At 33.6% G+C, this 17,037-nt stretch overlaps 1 protein-coding gene and 1 long non-coding RNA gene across 2 annotated transcripts in view; one reads left to right on the top strand and one right to left on the bottom strand.

Annotated features, from left to right (window-relative positions):
* The first annotated feature begins 11,785 nt into the window (after positions 1-11,785).
* Positions 11,786-12,354, top strand: LOC118497003. The gene is made up of 2 exons (XR_004899545.1): positions 11,786-11,988; positions 12,059-12,354. It is a non-coding gene; the product is annotated as an uncharacterized LOC118497003 (long non-coding RNA).
* A 550-nt stretch (positions 12,355-12,904) lies between these two features.
* EXOC5 (exocyst complex component 5) overlaps positions 12,905-17,037 on the bottom strand; it is a 43,198-nt gene continuing 39,065 nt past the window's right edge. Inside the window, exons 16-18 of the mRNA XM_028505624.2 lie at positions 16,669-16,777; positions 16,252-16,467; positions 12,905-15,616 (exon numbers count right to left, since the gene is read on the bottom strand). Of these exons, the coding sequence (XP_028361425.1) occupies positions 15,428-15,616; positions 16,252-16,467; positions 16,669-16,777 (514 nt within the window). The 3' untranslated portion in view covers positions 12,905-15,427. The remainder of the gene's footprint in view (positions 15,617-16,251; positions 16,468-16,668; positions 16,778-17,037) is intronic.

Raw genomic sequence — 17,037 nt, forward strand, 5'->3', positions numbered from 1 at the left:
ACAGTAGTTAAGAGTACAGGTACTAATGTCTCACTGCCCATGCTCAATCCTCTCTCTCTACCTGCCCCCACCTGGGTGGATTTGCATTGCTTTCTCCACGCCTCAACTCTTTCATCCATAAAAAGTTGTTGACAATATATCATCTACCTCATAAAGTTTTTGTGTTGACTGACTGTGCCAATTAAAATAGCATCTGGCACAAAGTAAATGCTCCATGAGTGTGAGCTATCTTCATTAGGAGTTATTCAGTAACTGGATAATGGTGTTGGCTGTGCTGTGCTCTTGAAGAACTGGAGAAATGCTTTTCCTAAATGTAGATTTACTTAGGACTCTCAGTGTTCCTGTGTGGTGTTATTAAAATGAACTAATCTGGGCTTTGAGAAGTCTATGACTGGCCTTCTAGTCCCTCTCTCAATCACTTTAAAGCAGAAAACTAAATGGGCCTTGGAATTAGGAATGTGGGAGTGGGGCAGAAAGAGCCTCTTTGAGACTGGATTTGGAGGGTGAAAGTTCTTGGAGTTTTGTTGATGGGCATTAAATTGGCCTCAACATCTGGGAGCCTGATAGAAACTCCACAGGGTCCCTGACTTTGAATTTCAGGCTCATGAACCTGAGAAAAAACTCACTCCCAATGGCAGACTAAATCACTTTTGGAGCTGTTCTTTGGTTATCCCCCAACAGGCAGTAAAGCTTGATTAACCACTAGGGCCTTAGTTGGGAGTTCAAGGTGTTGGACTGAAGTCATAAGATTTTAATATTTTTTGAAAGTTGACCTTTTGTAGACCAGGCCAGTAAGGCACTGCATTATAGATTTCTGTCTATACTACATTGTATATTTCTGTAACATTTGAAGTATTTATAGCATGTATACATTACTTTAGAAAAGAGAAAATGTGTGTGTGTGTGTGTGTGTGTGTGTGTGTGTTTCAATCCATCTACACAGAAATTCCTATAGTGGGGTCTTATTATTTGAGGTCAGATGATGTTAATATTCAACAAACAGGACAAGCCAGAGCTGTAGTATGTCCAGAAAGTTCTAGAAAATGTGCCTCCGAATTCTACAGTATTTTAACAGCACCATTAAAGGTTATGAATACAAAAGTAAAGTAGTTCTGTTACATTCAATTACTTTCTTTCAAATAACCTTTTTATTAAAATATAACAAATTCAGAAAAGTGCAAATTATTAAGTGTACTGCTCTATGGATTATTACAAAGTGAACACATTCATGTAACTGTACCCAAGAAAGAAAACAGCACCCCAGAAACTACGCTCTTGAGACACAACCCTCCTTTCCTTCTCCTTAAGGGAAAAGAGTAGACTTGCTGGTATGCATATGCAATAGAAAATAGCAAATAATTATTCAAAGAGCAGTACATCCGTTCCCATTACAAATGTATATGAATTTCACCTGCTTCACATTTGCCAACACGTGGAACTGTCAAGGCTTCTTAATTTTTGCCATTCTGGGGAATGTGTAAGGGTATCTTATTGTGGTTCTAATTTGTAGTTCCCTGATAACCAGTATAGTTGAGCATGTTTTCGTATGTCTATTGAGCATTGGATAACCTCTTTTGTAAAGCATTTCAAATCTTTTGCCAATTTTTCTATTAGAGTATCTTTTTCTTAATGATTTGTAGATGTTTCTCATGTTTTGAATATGAATCTTTTCAATTATGCAGATTGCAAATATCTTTCTTACTCCTTTGCCTTTTCAATTTAACTCCCACCAATAAATTTCTTCAAGAATCTTCATTCCTTTAAATCTAGTTTCACAAATTCTAGGCCCCAGAGATTCAGAGGCATTCTGTCCTAACCCCCTGACTCTAAATTGCAAAATCCATTCATTTTCAAGAGTTAGCATGATTGGAAGTTCCTAGTTTTAATGTAATCCAACTTAAAGTTAATTCTTTTTGTCATTTGCAAAGATATTTTGGACAATCATGAAGACATTTGCCTATTATCTTCCAGAAGCTTTATTTTCTAACATTCGGGTGCATAATCCACTTGGAATTTATTTTAATGTATGGTATTATGTAGGGGGAATCATGAGTCATGTATACATCTACTCCTCAGCACTAATTTTATCACAAATCAAGTACCCATGCGTGTCAGTCTATTTCTGTATCATCTCTTCTGCTCGGATGGTCTGTTTTTCTATTCTTTTGTCAATATTGCACTGTTTTAATTATGGTAACTTTGTAATAAGTATTGGTATCTAGTGATGAAAGTTCTCAATTTTTCTTCTCTGGGAATATCTTGGTTATTATTGGGCCATGAAATTTCCATATAAATTTTAGAATCAGCCTACCAGTTTCCACAAGCCAGCTGAAATTTTGATTAGGATTTTGTTAAATCTGTACTTTGTGGAAAATTGATTTATAATACTGAGCTTTCTGACCCATGAATATAGCACTTCACTGCCTTTCTGTCAATGTTTTATAGTCTTATGCATAGTTATCTTGCGTGTGTTTCACTAATGTTATCCTTAGGCATTCGATGTTTTTGTAATAGGTATCATTTAAAAGTTTTTATTTTCAAATTGCTTATTCATGTAAAGAATAATTTGTGTAATTTGTAGTATGTTGAATTTTGAATCCAACAATCTTGCTGAAGTCACTATGAAAATATTTGCAAACCCTTTGGACTATGTACACAATCACATCATGTTCAACGTTTTATTTCTTCCTGTCTACCTTAAGAATCCCTTTTCTTACATTATTGCATTGCCTAGAATCTCCATTGCAATATTAAACAGAAGTGGTAATAGCAAGCATCTTTGCCTCATTACTGATCTCAGGAATGTTGATTTCAGTATTTCTTCATTGTTTGCTATATATAGGGATGGGTAAAATTAGGTTTACAGTTCTGAGTATGAGTTAATTCTTGTATTGTCTTAACTATTTTATTTACAACTGTAAGCCTACTTTTTTTCACCCGTATACTTTTTTGTAGATAGTCAGGTTAAGGAAATTCTTTTGATTCCTAATTTGCAAAGTGGTATTATTTTTATCAATGGGTATTGAATTTAATGTTTTTCTGCTTTGAGATTTTTGTTATTATAGTAAACTTCATGATTTTCAAATATTTGATCAACTTCATATTCTTAAACCTAATATGGCTATGATATATTTTCCTTCTTATATATCACTGGGTTAGGATTTTTAATATTTTGTTTAGGATTTTTAGCATCCATGCTCGTGAAAGAGACTGCTGTATAATTTTCCTTTGTTATAACATCTTAGTTTTTGGCATCGATTATATTGGCGTCACAAAAGTGTTGAAAATTTATTCTTCCTTTTCTATTCTGTATTTGTGAAAGTTGGTATAACTTCTTCCTTTAATGTTTGGGGGAATTAATCAAGGAAGTAATCTGAACCAAAGTTTTCTTCACAGTCAAGTCTTTAATTATGGACTATTTTAATAAATATAAAATAGCTAATGTTTTCTATTTTATATCATTGTTATTATTTTAATATTGTTTGAAGCACTTAATCTAATTTTTAAAGTGTTGGCAAACAGTTGGTCATGTTAAGCTTTTGTTTTCTTTTTAATGTCGGTAGACAAATACAGAAGTTTCCCTCTTCTTTTCTGACACTGGTTGTTTATGTTTTTTTCTGATCAGTTCTTGCAGAGGTCCATCAGTTTCATTAGTCTTTTCAGAAAACCAACTTTTTCATTGCTAAATTTATTAGGATATTATATGTTAATTACACAGGTTTTAAGTGTACAACTCTATGTATGGTATACATGTGAATATTACATTGTATGTTCACCACCCAAAGTCAAATCTTGTCCCATCACCATATCTGACCCCCTTTATCGTTTGCTGCCCCCATCACCTTCCCACTGGTCATCACCATAATGTTGTCTGTGTCTGTGAATTTTACTTGTCTGTCTTGTTTGTTCACTTGTCGCTTTCAGCTGTATATACTACTCAGCCATAAGATAAAATACTGCCATTTGCAACAACGTGGATGGATTTTGAGAATGTATCATGCTAAGCAAGACAAGTCGGAGAGAAAAAGTCAAGAACCATATTATTTCACTCATATGTGGGATATGAAACTTTTGCTTTTACTAAGCCTCTACCCTGTATGTTTTATATTTCATTCTTTTCCTTCTTTCCTTTCTATGTGTTTGATACTTTATTCTAACCTTTTAAAATGAATATTTAAATAATTGTTTTCACCTTTTCTTCTTTTCCAAAATATTTAAGGCTTTAAATTTTTCTCTATGCATTACTTTACTTGCAGCCCACCAGTTTTGATAAGCTATATTTTCACCATTCAGTTCAAATATTTTCTAATTTCTATTGTAATTTTTTTTACTTCTGAGTTACTTAGAAATTGTTTATTTCCGATTGTAAGAAAACATTTTAGTAAACTTTTATTAAGCTGGAATTCCAGCTTAATTCCACTAGTCACTTACACACTCTGAATAATTTCTAATTTTTGAAAACTGTTAAGACATTACAGTCTAGCACATAATCAGTTTTGTAAATTTCTACATGCACTTGAAGTAAATGTGTATCCTGTAGCCACATGTCACTACCACTTACTTTTCTTTTTAATTCTAATTGTTGTTCAAGTAGTTTTCTGCCTTTTACCCCCAACCCAGCCCACCCCCCAGCCCTCCCCACCTCCCTCCCGTTCCCACCCCCCCTTGTTTTTGTCCATGTGTCCTTTATACTTTTATATAATATCCTTTACAGAAAAATCAAAATATTAAAATGTTTTGAGGATACATGTCTTCACTGATTAAAGTTAAATATGTATTAATATTAAAGTATTTACTAAATATTTCAGAATTTTAATAAAATTTATATCCACAAATTTCATATTCAATATTCTATAAATGTTCTTTTGATCAAAGCCACTAGTAGTCACAACAAAAATAATTTGACTTCATTGTTAGTAAAACTGCTAAAGCAGAACAGGAAGCATTTGAAATATAAGGATAACAATGTGTGGGGTTCTTTTCTATCAGATTTAGAAATGAATTACATCTAGAGGATATTGCTAATCCTTTAGCTAACTAGTAGCCTGCTCTAGACCACCCAGTTATATCAAACTTCTAAAAGATCCAAAAAATATGCTTTCAAAACACCTGTCTGAAATCCATCAAATATAAGAAAATTAGTTTGTGGTATATCCGCAATATGTAACTACACTTTCCCCATACTATTACCAAGGGGTCATTTTTGTTAACCTCATTGAGATAACTATAATTTCCTTGGGATTACAGTTAAATATAATGGCTAAGAACTATGTTCTAGATCTGCAGTATCTCAAGCTCTGCAGTGTCTTCCCAGAAGAAGCTACCTGACATCCTCAGAATCAAAGCAGAAAATTCTGGCTCACAATTGGGAATCAAGGTGTAAAGCATTCCAAGCATGTAAACAGTCCAGCTATAGAGGGTCATCTATATACTTTCCAATTTAAACTTTCTAAAGGACTGACTTTGGGGAACAGGTGTCATTCCATTTGAGTCTGCCTATTATATCCAGACACTAAAGTGCTAGAAAGCCTTTTTCTTTTTTAAGAAAACTCAACAATTATAAATTTATCTAATGTATGAGTCAAATTTCAAAACCATCCCTGTGTTCCCAAGACATAAAATAACATGGATTTTTCTTCTGCCACATTTCTGGTATTACTGAGAAAAATGCAGATTTTAAAAATAGCTTAAATTCTTTTACATGACCTTAACAATGTTCTTCTGGTAAGAGAATAGATGTTCTTCCAGCATTCACTGACATTGCTCCTAAATCTACTTCTGCTAATGTATAATGTAGGTCAACAATTAGTATTCACCAAGATACGTAAGCTAAGAATCTTAGAAACTTCTTTGGCTCCTTTTCTTCTTTGCCCTCCACATCCAATAAGCAACGCAGTAAGTACTATTGGTTAAATCTTCCAAGTATTCCCCAAACCCATCAACTCTTCTAATGCAGGACTTCAACATCCAGATTAATGCAATGGCCCCTCCCATTCAACGTGCACACATTCCTATCAGTCATCTTTTTAAACAGCTGTTCATGTCATTCACCTTCTTAATCATTAATGGCTGGTTCTGTTATCTGTATGATAGTACTAAAGATTTTTAATAAGCTAACCCACCCAAGTATTCTAGCTTCACATGCCTGTTTTGATAGACCGTACACCCTGATCTCTACTCACAGGGGTCTAGGGCTCCTCCCATTAGTGAATATGCCAGTGACTCGTGCACCATACCTTTGTAAGTGTGACTCTCTTCAACCTGGAATGCCCCCTTTGCCTGCCTTATTCCCTGAATCGTTCCTTGCTTTTGTAAAGTTCAGCTGAAATGTAACCTCCTTTTGTGAAAACTTCTTAGAGGCAACAGAACAAAATAGTTAATGCACTGGTTCTGGAAATGTGCAAGTACAGTTTCAATTCTGACTCCATTACTTTTTAGATATGTAACCTTGGCCAAGTTATCCAATGCCTCTGTGCCTAAGTTCCCTCACTTGCAAAATGGGGATAATAATAGTACTTAAGTCCCAGAGTGAGGATTAAGTGCAGTATGTTCTTAGCAAGATGCCTGACACTTAGTAGGTGTCTAATAAAAAGTAACTTGAACAGCTTTAATTACTTACCCAACCCCCTACTTCCCCACAAATTGTAACACCTGTTCCCTTTGGGCTCTTACAGCACCTGGTCCCATGCTACTATTATAGCACTTATAGAGGACTATAATTTGTTGCATACATTAACTGTCACTAGACTAGAGTCTTGAGGGCAGGACCTTTGTATTTATCTTAACATCCTAACTTCTAGTGCAGTACCTGACAAAAAACAGAATTTCAATGTTTGTCACATGAATAATGACCAAATGAGTGATCCCACATAGGACTGAAAACACCTTAAAAAAAACTAATAAAAGTGGTATGATTAAAAATCATCACAAATGTCTTTTCTCCCCACTTTACAACAGTTGTGCAAAGTCAAGATGCACATTGTCATTTGTATGATTCAACAGCTTCAGCTCTTGATCACAATGGTATGTACATGAGGTCTGCCTAGAAAAAGTCCAGCCATTAATGAGAATGATTTGCACAACATCGACGTAAACTGGCAGCCAAGGAGAGTGGACTGGAAAGCATATGCGTAAAAAAGACTTCACTGTACTAGTCAGTGAAAGTAGACTCCATAGACTGAGCTTGTGTGCTGCTGCCACTGCATTCAAGATGACTGAGCAGAGCAATAAATCTGCATCAAATTTTGCGTTAAGCTTGAACATTCCTCTGCAGAAAACATTTGGATGATTCAGAAGGCCATAGCTCTAGGCAACTAGCAACTGGCAGCTTCATCACGACAATGCTCCTACTTGTGCATCACGTGAAGTTTTTTTATGAAACATCAAATCACCCAGGTGACTCAGCCCCCTACAGCCTACATTTGGTGCCCTGCAACTTCTGGCTTTTCCCAAAACTAATTATCCCCTTTGAAAGGAAAAGATTTCAGACCATTGATGAGATTCAGGAAAAGATGACAGAGCAGCTGATGGTGATTGGGAGAACTGTGTGAGATCCCAAGGTGCTGCTTTGAAGGGGACTGAGGTGTCATTGTCCTATGCATAGTTTCTTATATCTTGTATCTTCTTCAATAAATGTCCCTATTTTTCCTATTATGTGGCTGGATACCTTCTGGATAAACCTTGTATGGTCACTGCATGCTGGTGGTAATGTGGAAGGATTTGACTCTCAGATATTCTTAGCAGAATCAGATATGACTTTTCCGGCTAATCTATTGCTGACATCACTATAAGCTGTTAATAGGAAGCCTGCATTTTCTTGCATTTAGAATGACATAATTTTAGCTCTAGCAGTGATTATTAGAGACCTAACAAGGAAACAGAGAATCGAGTAATCTGTCCATGTATATAGACTTCTAGTTCACATAAAGTTTATTTTAACATGTATGAAATATAATCCAGATACAGACCCCTTTCTCACATAAAGTCTATCCTACCTACTGCAATGTATTTTTATTTTGTGGCCTACAAAACAACATCATCCTTTTTTGTTTGAATCTTATTAGTAAAAATATTCTATTCAGTCCTTAATGGGCAGATTTCCACTCACGCAATCAAGTTTCTCTGATGTTCTCTATCAATACTTAGCAACTATTCACAGTAGCAAGGAGATGTACTATACAAAAACATATGGTATTCATTTGAAATTTAATTCCTTCAAAATACAAGTTCCATGTTTTGGGCATAAACACTTTACCCTTCTCAATTCAGCTTTACTATTTTGCTCACTACAGTAAAAGGAAAACACACCAAAAAAGAGTTGTTTGTGAATGATTAAATTATAAATAATTTTTATTTAGACTTTTAAAATTTTTACATGTTTCCTGTAATGACCATTTTCATCCCAACTCTGTGCCACAGCCAAAGTCTTGGTGGCTGCATGGGGTGAGGAAGCCCTCCTCCTGAGTGGAGAGGGAAAACCCAGTATGAGGAGTTCAAGTGGGGCTAGAAGGGTATCACACAAAGAAAGGAATGCATGTATGTGTGCGTACATTTAAAATATATACATGTATGTGCCGCATGCACACATAAAGCTCCCTAGCACTGTCCACTGGGGAGGAGTGGAGGCAGTGGCATCCCAATCATAATAAGCACATCTCACACACAAATAGTGGCTTCTAAATACCAATTTCTACTAAAATGTGTAAAAATGGCTGATTCCAGTACTGAAGCAACAAGGCAAGTACAAAGTAAGATTGGAAAATCTGTGTGCTCAAAAGTAAAAAGTGCAAAAAATGATGACAACATGTCAAAAGGACACATAAGCCAGGTTGAAGGGAGTTCCCACTGGCCAACTGTGGGACAATCAGAGTCAAAAGAATTAACAGATAATCCGTTAACTAGAAAACCACAAATCACTAATATTAATAAATTAAAATTCTGATTAGTAGCAAGATATATACATAGCTTCTAATTACCTCCCCACAAAATACTCAAAGAGTGAAAAACAGTTAATTTATAGTAAAGGAGCCCGAAAGGAAGTGCCTTAAGCAACTGATCAGCCTGAACCTCATCAGAAATGAGGCAAACTGAAACTGTACACTACCTGATAGGAGGCAATGAGAACACAAAACTGCTTCTCTAATACCCCTGCCAAAAAAGTATGACTGGAATTTAATCAAGAGTAAACAGATAAATCCAAATTTAAGGACAGATGCTTTACAAAGTAACTGTCCTCCAGCCTACAAAAATGCTGAGGATGACTGAAGTCAAGGAAAAACTGAGGAACTGTTGCAGGGTGCAAAAGCACGGGAGCCTACCACCTAAGCTCACGTGTGATTTCAAACTAGTCCTCATTGGGACAATTAGTGAAACTCAAACATTGTCTGAGGATTAGATGGGAGGAACAAATCAATGTTAACTTCCTGATTTTGAAGCTGTATGTGGTTCTGTAGGAGAATTCCTTCTTTTTGGAAATACAAAAGCACTGAAGGGTGATGTGTCATCATGACAGCGACTTACTGTTTATTTGTACAATATTTACAACATTTCTGTAAGTTTGAGATTGTATCAAAAAGTTTTTTTAAGGATAATGGAGAAAACCAATCCATAAATTATTCTTCTTAGAGTTGATAGAGTAATTCATGATATATTAACTCTAAAAAAACCATAACTTTAATTACTATGGACTTTGGACAATTCCTGTGTACACATATGTTCTTCAAAACTGTATTAATTTTGTGTCATTGATTCACTCAGAAATTTTTCTCACAAATAACCTTCAGAATCTCATTTAAATATCTGCATTCACGCACACAAACACGCTCTCTCTCTTTTCCTGTTAGCATAGTGACATGTTCATAGGTGCTGTTTGGTAAAGAGAAGCTATGTGAGTTCTGTTTTTAAAACCAAACAAAAATGTAGGTATTACTATAAAAATAACATCTCCCCCATGTGGCAAAAATTAAGAATACATCCCACTGGAGAATCCTAATATAAAGGCACTTAGTAGTATACCTTATCAAGTATTTTCACATAATCCCATGTGAATCCTCTAAATAGCACACAGCATCTACAAACAATATACTTAGAGGTAGTTTCAGTTTTCTTTAGGTCAGCATTTTCCAGATTCTATTTGGATAATATTCTCTATAGCAAAAGGCTGCAGATTTGATAGAACTGCCCTAAGAAAACATCATAGTTCAAAGGAACCAAATTTACCCACAGTATAAAGATTAAAATGATAGGCAGGTAAAAAGAGACGGCCTCATTCAAAAGCACCTGCCTATTTAAGATAACAGGGACATCAAGAAAGCTTCCTACCTCTCCAAGTTAAATCTAAAAAATTTGAAAGTCCACCACTGGAGATTAATTTCTTGGAGTTGGTTCCATCCAATCTTCAGGCTTAGTTTGTTAATATGAAGATACTCTGGAAGGAATAAGACATTTTCCTTCACTTAAAACTGCCAAAGGTGAAAACAAGAGGAAGTCACTCATCTGAGCTGTAAATGAAACAACTTATCCCATATTTCTACCCCTATTCTTAACCCTCTATATTTCTTCCTGTTAAGTCACTAGTCAGTGATAATTCTGTTTTACTGACTTTCCAATGATTATAAAGTCAGTGGTTTCTGAAAGTAAACTTAATAACCAATTTGACTTTTAAATTAAAAGTGGCTCAGTTGGATACTGTCTCTTTGACACAGTAATATAAATATTAGTATCATGACTAAAATGAATTATTGACAATTTTAATACATGTTGCACAGTACATATTAATATAGAAAAATACATGTTATCAGCAGCATAATGTTGATCATGTTCTAATCCATTCCACCTGCTCAAATATTAGTGCAAATAATTATATATTTGTAATGCATCACTGCTGTCTAGCACAAATCTATGCCTTCTGAATAAATGACTTTCCTCTGAGACTGTTTGCTGTTTGGAGTATGATGTGATATATTCATATTTAAATTGGCTTTGTATGGTGAGGCAGACTGCAACCTTCTAAACCACTTAGAAAACGAGTAAGTATGGTTAATTACCTGTCTCTCCCTCCAAAAGTGATAGTGTTCATAAGAACTGGTTTACTGTTACCTCCCAAATAATAGTGTTAAAGTGTATAGGACCGCATTTAAAAATATCAATCTTGTTAAGCCCAGGGTTATCAGCCTAGCTGCTTCAAATCACCAAATAAATTTCTTACTCTCTAATGTATCAGGTCTCTATCTCAAACACACTTGAGGGGTTGTTTCTCCTCTAAATTTGAAAGAGAAAGAACTGATCAGTGGTAAGAATAAAAGTTAGAAGTTAAGGCAACTTTTAAAAAGATTAAACATGCAATTTTTGATACATAAAAATGCTCACTTATTGTTAATAAACTGAGTACATTTTCCCTCACATTTACACTCCTACATTTGCCATTTAAAAACTACCAATGTGCTAAATAATTAAATTAATTTTGACAAACTTATGACATTAGAATATTCTGTTTTTGAAGGCAGAAATACTGATTTCTTCTTATCTTCCAAAGAGTTGTCATTTGTTCCCATGTTACAAGATATGGTACAAAATACCTGGACTCCTGTTATAAAATTAAGTAGAAACAATATTATGATTATGTAAAATAATACTAAAGAGAACTCTTTGATGGAAATAGTTCTATTAGGTACAAATTTAATATTCAATTAAAATTTCATAGCCACTTATAAAATTTTAAAAACCAAATTTAAAAATTATTGATCACACATTAGACACACTAAAAAAATCCAATAGCAAATTAGATACTGAAATTGTGTATCAACTTCATAACCTAAACACTACAATGAGAACTAAACATTTGATGAAAAGAAAATTAGATTAAGCAAAATTAATAAGTCTATAAAAAAAAAAGGACCTTTTCAATGTTACATAAGAATTGTGCATTGAATAGTGTGTGCAAGAGTTAGGTTTCAAGCTCAGCCTTTTACTGGCTATAGACCTTGAACAGTCCTACTTAACATTTATTTGCTTTAGGTATTTCATCTGTCAAATGGATATAATAGTACCCAACCCCCAGGGCTGTTTTGGAATCAAATGAGATAATACCTGCAAAAGGCTTAGCATAGTGCATGGAACTTAAGTCAATAAATGTAGCTGTAATTATCTTTATTATGCATCAAAATTTAAAATTTCCTCTTTTTACTTTATGTAGAATTATTTACTCTAACAATATGGACTGGTCTTTTCCTCCAAAGTACACGTGTATTCAGGAGAGACTTTCTCAAACAAAAAGAAGTACTACAGGAACTGAATACGATTGAACTTAGTGGATGAAAGCACAGAATGTTTGTGTATCGAATGCTCCATTAAAAATCTAAGTCAAAATGGGCACTATATGGGTAATATGCAGAGTATTTTTACATTAAAAAAATTAAATTCCCAGATGTGAGCTTTTTAAGTCACTAACAAATTATGCTGAGTGAACCTTATTGTCACATACAGTTCAAGCATGCCTCAGGCACTGACTTATAAACACATAACTACCTTAAGGGGTTTTGTGGCATTTCATGAACCAAAATTTCTTTATTTGGTTACTTGTAAGTATTCAACATCACAGATGAGAAAAGGGAATGTTAAGGAAGTAGTATATTCTCCACTTTGAATCAATCTAGTGGCTGGTAATTCAATTATTTTACTAAGAGCCAGAAGGCTGACATTCAGATAGTGAAATATTTCTAATAAGAGAAATGGCCTAAAATATACCACAAATTAACCTACTTGCAAAAAATTAACCTTCTAATTAACCTATTAGTAGCTCTTTTTTAAAACAAGAAAAATGCTAGGGATTTGCAACCATGGTGATGCCCATAAAATGAGGCTAATAAGTAAGTTTCTTAGAATAGTCACATAGTCCACTGTTCCATCCAGCTGTTATTTAATAGTTCTTCATAAGGACTATTTAACTATTCTGGCTGAGTGTCTTTCTCCAATGTCATAAAAGCTAAATTTCCTTCTTAAACCTGTGTTCTGTATTTCACTTTCTGTACCACTTATGCAAACATAATATACTCGAGTTTTAGAAAAGTAATTAATTTACAGCGTTTTAGAGCACATTTTCAACTTCAACACATTACCTAAATATTGTTGTTAGCTCATGTGGAACTGCAGGAAATTGCCAAGATTATCTTTATTCAAATGTTGGCTAAAGTTACTAATATATAAAGTTCCATTATTGCTACCTAAAATTATCATGTACATATGAAACATTTCCCTTATTAATCATCTCTTTTGAGCCATAAATTTCAGGCAAAATTTTTTAGTGGCTGTGAATATCAAAAATATTTTAAAAATCAGAATATTTCTGCTAAAAAAGGAAGTGAGAAGACCTATGATAACAAAAAGAAACATCTTAAAAATTTAAAGAAAAATAATTTATAAAATTCAGTATGGATGTCCTTAAATGTAAAAAATAAAGTGAAATAAAAAAAAAAACAATTGCAGGGAATTTGTTTATTGAGCATTAATATTGACACTTCTAAATTAAGTTATCACTTATGAGTTTTCTTTGTCGCTGCCCTGTCAATGGACATAATGGAAAATATTGCACGGAACTCAAGCATGTAAATAATAATTAACAAAATATCTATGCAACAAGTATATGTCATACATTTTTAAAATTAATCTAAACAAAATAATTTGAAGTGCTTCTTTGTTTTGGAAGTCTCAAAATGTTTTCTCATGTTTTATTTGAGATCCGTCCCCCACCCATTTTTACAAATTGACACTGTATACAAAGAATTCAAATGGCCAGTAAAACTACTGGGTTCATATTGTTGGCTTTTAGTAACAGAGGTATAATGTGAATTCACATCAGAGCTTTCTAAAATGGCAATAGTACAAGCATATGACTTTCCCTAGTATCCAAAACCTCTTCTGGTTCTCTCTTGGCTAAGGAATAGAAAACTAGACAGCCTTCTAAAGCTGCTACAATCTCCTTAAATGCTTTAATCAATGTTGGCATAGTTCATTTGTCTTGATCACCTTGATAACACTGGGCTAAACAGAAAATAAAGAGAATTCAGTCAACAGTAACTTAAATAGTAGCTAGCTTTAGACCTGAAAAAGTTTTGGTAAAGTGGACGACCATTCAGAAACATTCTTCAAAAAAAAAGTAGTTTTCCAAAATTAGGCCAAAAAACCTACACAAGAGAAAATAATGCCAAGAATGACTTGAACATTAGAATTTATCTGTTCCCATAAGGTGAACAGCACAATGGGAACTGAAACACTACACAGAGTTAAGAATGCATTCTCACAGAGCAAGTTTATAGAGCTATGGCCTTTCTAAATTTCCACTTGATGTTTAAAATTTTATAAGTGATTTACTGTGTCACCATATCAAGCCAATTCAATTAACTACATTCAATAGAAACTGCTTCAGAAACGCCCTGAAAAGATAATGACAGAAACTATAGATATGAAAAGCAACTAACTTTGTGAAGCTCATCTCCAGACTTAGAATATGAATTCCCAATTCCCATTAAAACAGAAGACTATCTGCATGTTTAGCCACCCCATATTATTCCAATTTGACTTCAAGATTGAAATATTAAAGGACTACATTATTGCTAAACATTGTCAATATTTCTCATATGCACTATTTAGAGTATACCTCACTTTACTTCCCTTATAATATTAAAATAATGAATAAATATGGTCTTTCTGTTAAGGTCCTCCACCTTATCTTAACTGAAATATAAAACAAGGTAGTTTTATTAATTTCTTGCTAGCAATGACTTAAAATCTGTTTACCAAGAAACAGTAAACTTTAAATTGTGTTTTTTTACCCAGAAAGCAGATATATTCTAATCCATTCCTAATATCTACATAAAACATTTCATCATTTTAGTTTAGTATATAACATTTTTCTTGAAATAGTACTATGGTTGTACCTCAGAAAAAATCCAATCAACCAAGGAAATTATGCTCAATTTTTAACCTTTTGAAAGAGGCAAAAAGTTCTTTAGGAATACCTAAAATAACTTGATTAACAATTACTGGTGCTACAAGGTCATTAAAACTGATAAAATAGGATGGTGAAATTTCCCAATGGAATATGTTAAAGAACATGAACTGGAAAACTGGTAACACCTATTTGCCTTCTGATACTAAGATTTTCCAGGATGAAAACTGTGGCATATAGTTTCACAGAATTTGAAACTTATATGTTCAAAAATGGTATTAAAAATCAACTTAAGAGTAAAAAAACAAAATATGGCTACTAGTGTCCAAATTTAAAAACAAAAATCTCAAGGGTAAGTATGGCTGCTGCTTTTCCAAACAGTCATTTTTCCATAAAGTGTTGGCTATGTCGTAAGAAATCTCCTGTGCTTTCTATCAACCAAGGCCTGCTGAAGTACAACACACTTCCCTTCCAAATGCAACCTCAGCTGAAATGTCGAGCAAGACGGGCAGATCTATAGTCAGCACGAAGTTGTACGAAGGAGTGAAGAATGTTCTTGTCCAGGTTGGCAAGTTGTTCTCCTGAGCAGACTTGCTTTAAATTATCTGGGGCAACTACCAGAAGATTGCAAAGTGCATGCAGAGTATCAAAAAGCTGTAATACCAGTGGAATCTAAATTGAGATAAGAAAAAAAACAAAACATTGAAACAGTGATTTCTAGTTTTATGATTAGTAAATTCTTCTCATATACATAGTACTGGTCAGGGTTTACTAATGTGGGAGGGTTCAATATATTAGAACTTTTGAAAGCTCCTGAAGCATTAAAACTCAAATATTTCAGTCATTACATAAACTTGGCTATAATCTTTCTGGAAAGATACATATTTTGTGAATTTTTTTCAACAGTAATAATCATTTATATTTTTGTGGACTAGAACTAGTTATCTTTCATTTAGCACTTTTCTTAAATAATTTAAACCTTAGAAAAAGTGATTTCAGAGAGAGATACATAAGGAAAGGACATATTCTGCCAATGTGTGACATATACAGTATTAGTGATACTAGTGAACAAGTTTATTTGGACTAGGGGAAAGCAATATGGCTTTGTCTAAAAATAAAGCATGAAGCAAAAATGTGTCAATATGGAAATATCATTAGAACCATACTTTTTCAGTTAGTAAATGTTATTCTCATTAGGCATCAATAAAACGTATGAACTTTTTCACAAATGGTAAGTCAGTACAGATTTTTAATGGTCTGACATGTTCTTGAGCCTATTTATAAGTTTGATATTTGTGAATACATACCTTGAAGTCTTTGGCACACTTCCTATATTCAGCTACATCACAAATTGCTAACATGCCACCCATACAACTGTAGGAATATTGTTGAAGGTGCTCATAAATAAGTCGATGAAAACGTACTCCAAATTCCATCAAAACTGTATCCACATTCTTCCCATCCATGGAATTTTTAATCTTCTCCACTTGTTTTCTTACATAAGCACAGACTTTGACACATGCCTGTAAAATTTTTTCTACACTTATTACATAGAAATGTGTATCATGTTAGCTAAGGAGAAAATATATATTGTTTTTCATTAATCTCTAAGTATAAAAAGAAAAAAAAACTTAAGACTACAATAAGAAAAACCAATGAAAATGATAACAAATGCATTAAGAAAGCAGATATTTCTTACTAGCATATCAAACCATTCTACTCACATTAGTATACTGAATCAAAACATTGTTTTCATCTTCTGGCTTAAAATCTGTTTTCTTTTGTTCTGCAGCCAAGATATGCTTCATTTGTCCAATCATACAATTTAATGTTCTAAAGAATTGAGAATAGCAGATATTTGATCCATTTATTTTTATTATTTATACTAAATTAAATTAAAATTATTAAATGCAATATCACCATAAAACTGTTTTGCTATTGTTAGACTTTAGATTTCAGAAAAAATAAAATCTAGGTCTTGATGTCAAAGAACTCATGGTTCTATTAGCTTCCTGCTCAAAACGGGATAAAACTTCATTTGCCAAATACTTCATTTAAATCTTTAAAATATTAGAAGCCTGTCACTTATTTAC

The sequence above is a fragment of the Phyllostomus discolor genome, chromosome 1 (genome assembly GCF_004126475.2).
Source record: "Phyllostomus discolor isolate MPI-MPIP mPhyDis1 chromosome 1, mPhyDis1.pri.v3, whole genome shotgun sequence".
In the NCBI taxonomy this organism is placed as follows: Eukaryota; Metazoa; Chordata; class Mammalia; order Chiroptera; family Phyllostomidae; genus Phyllostomus; species Phyllostomus discolor.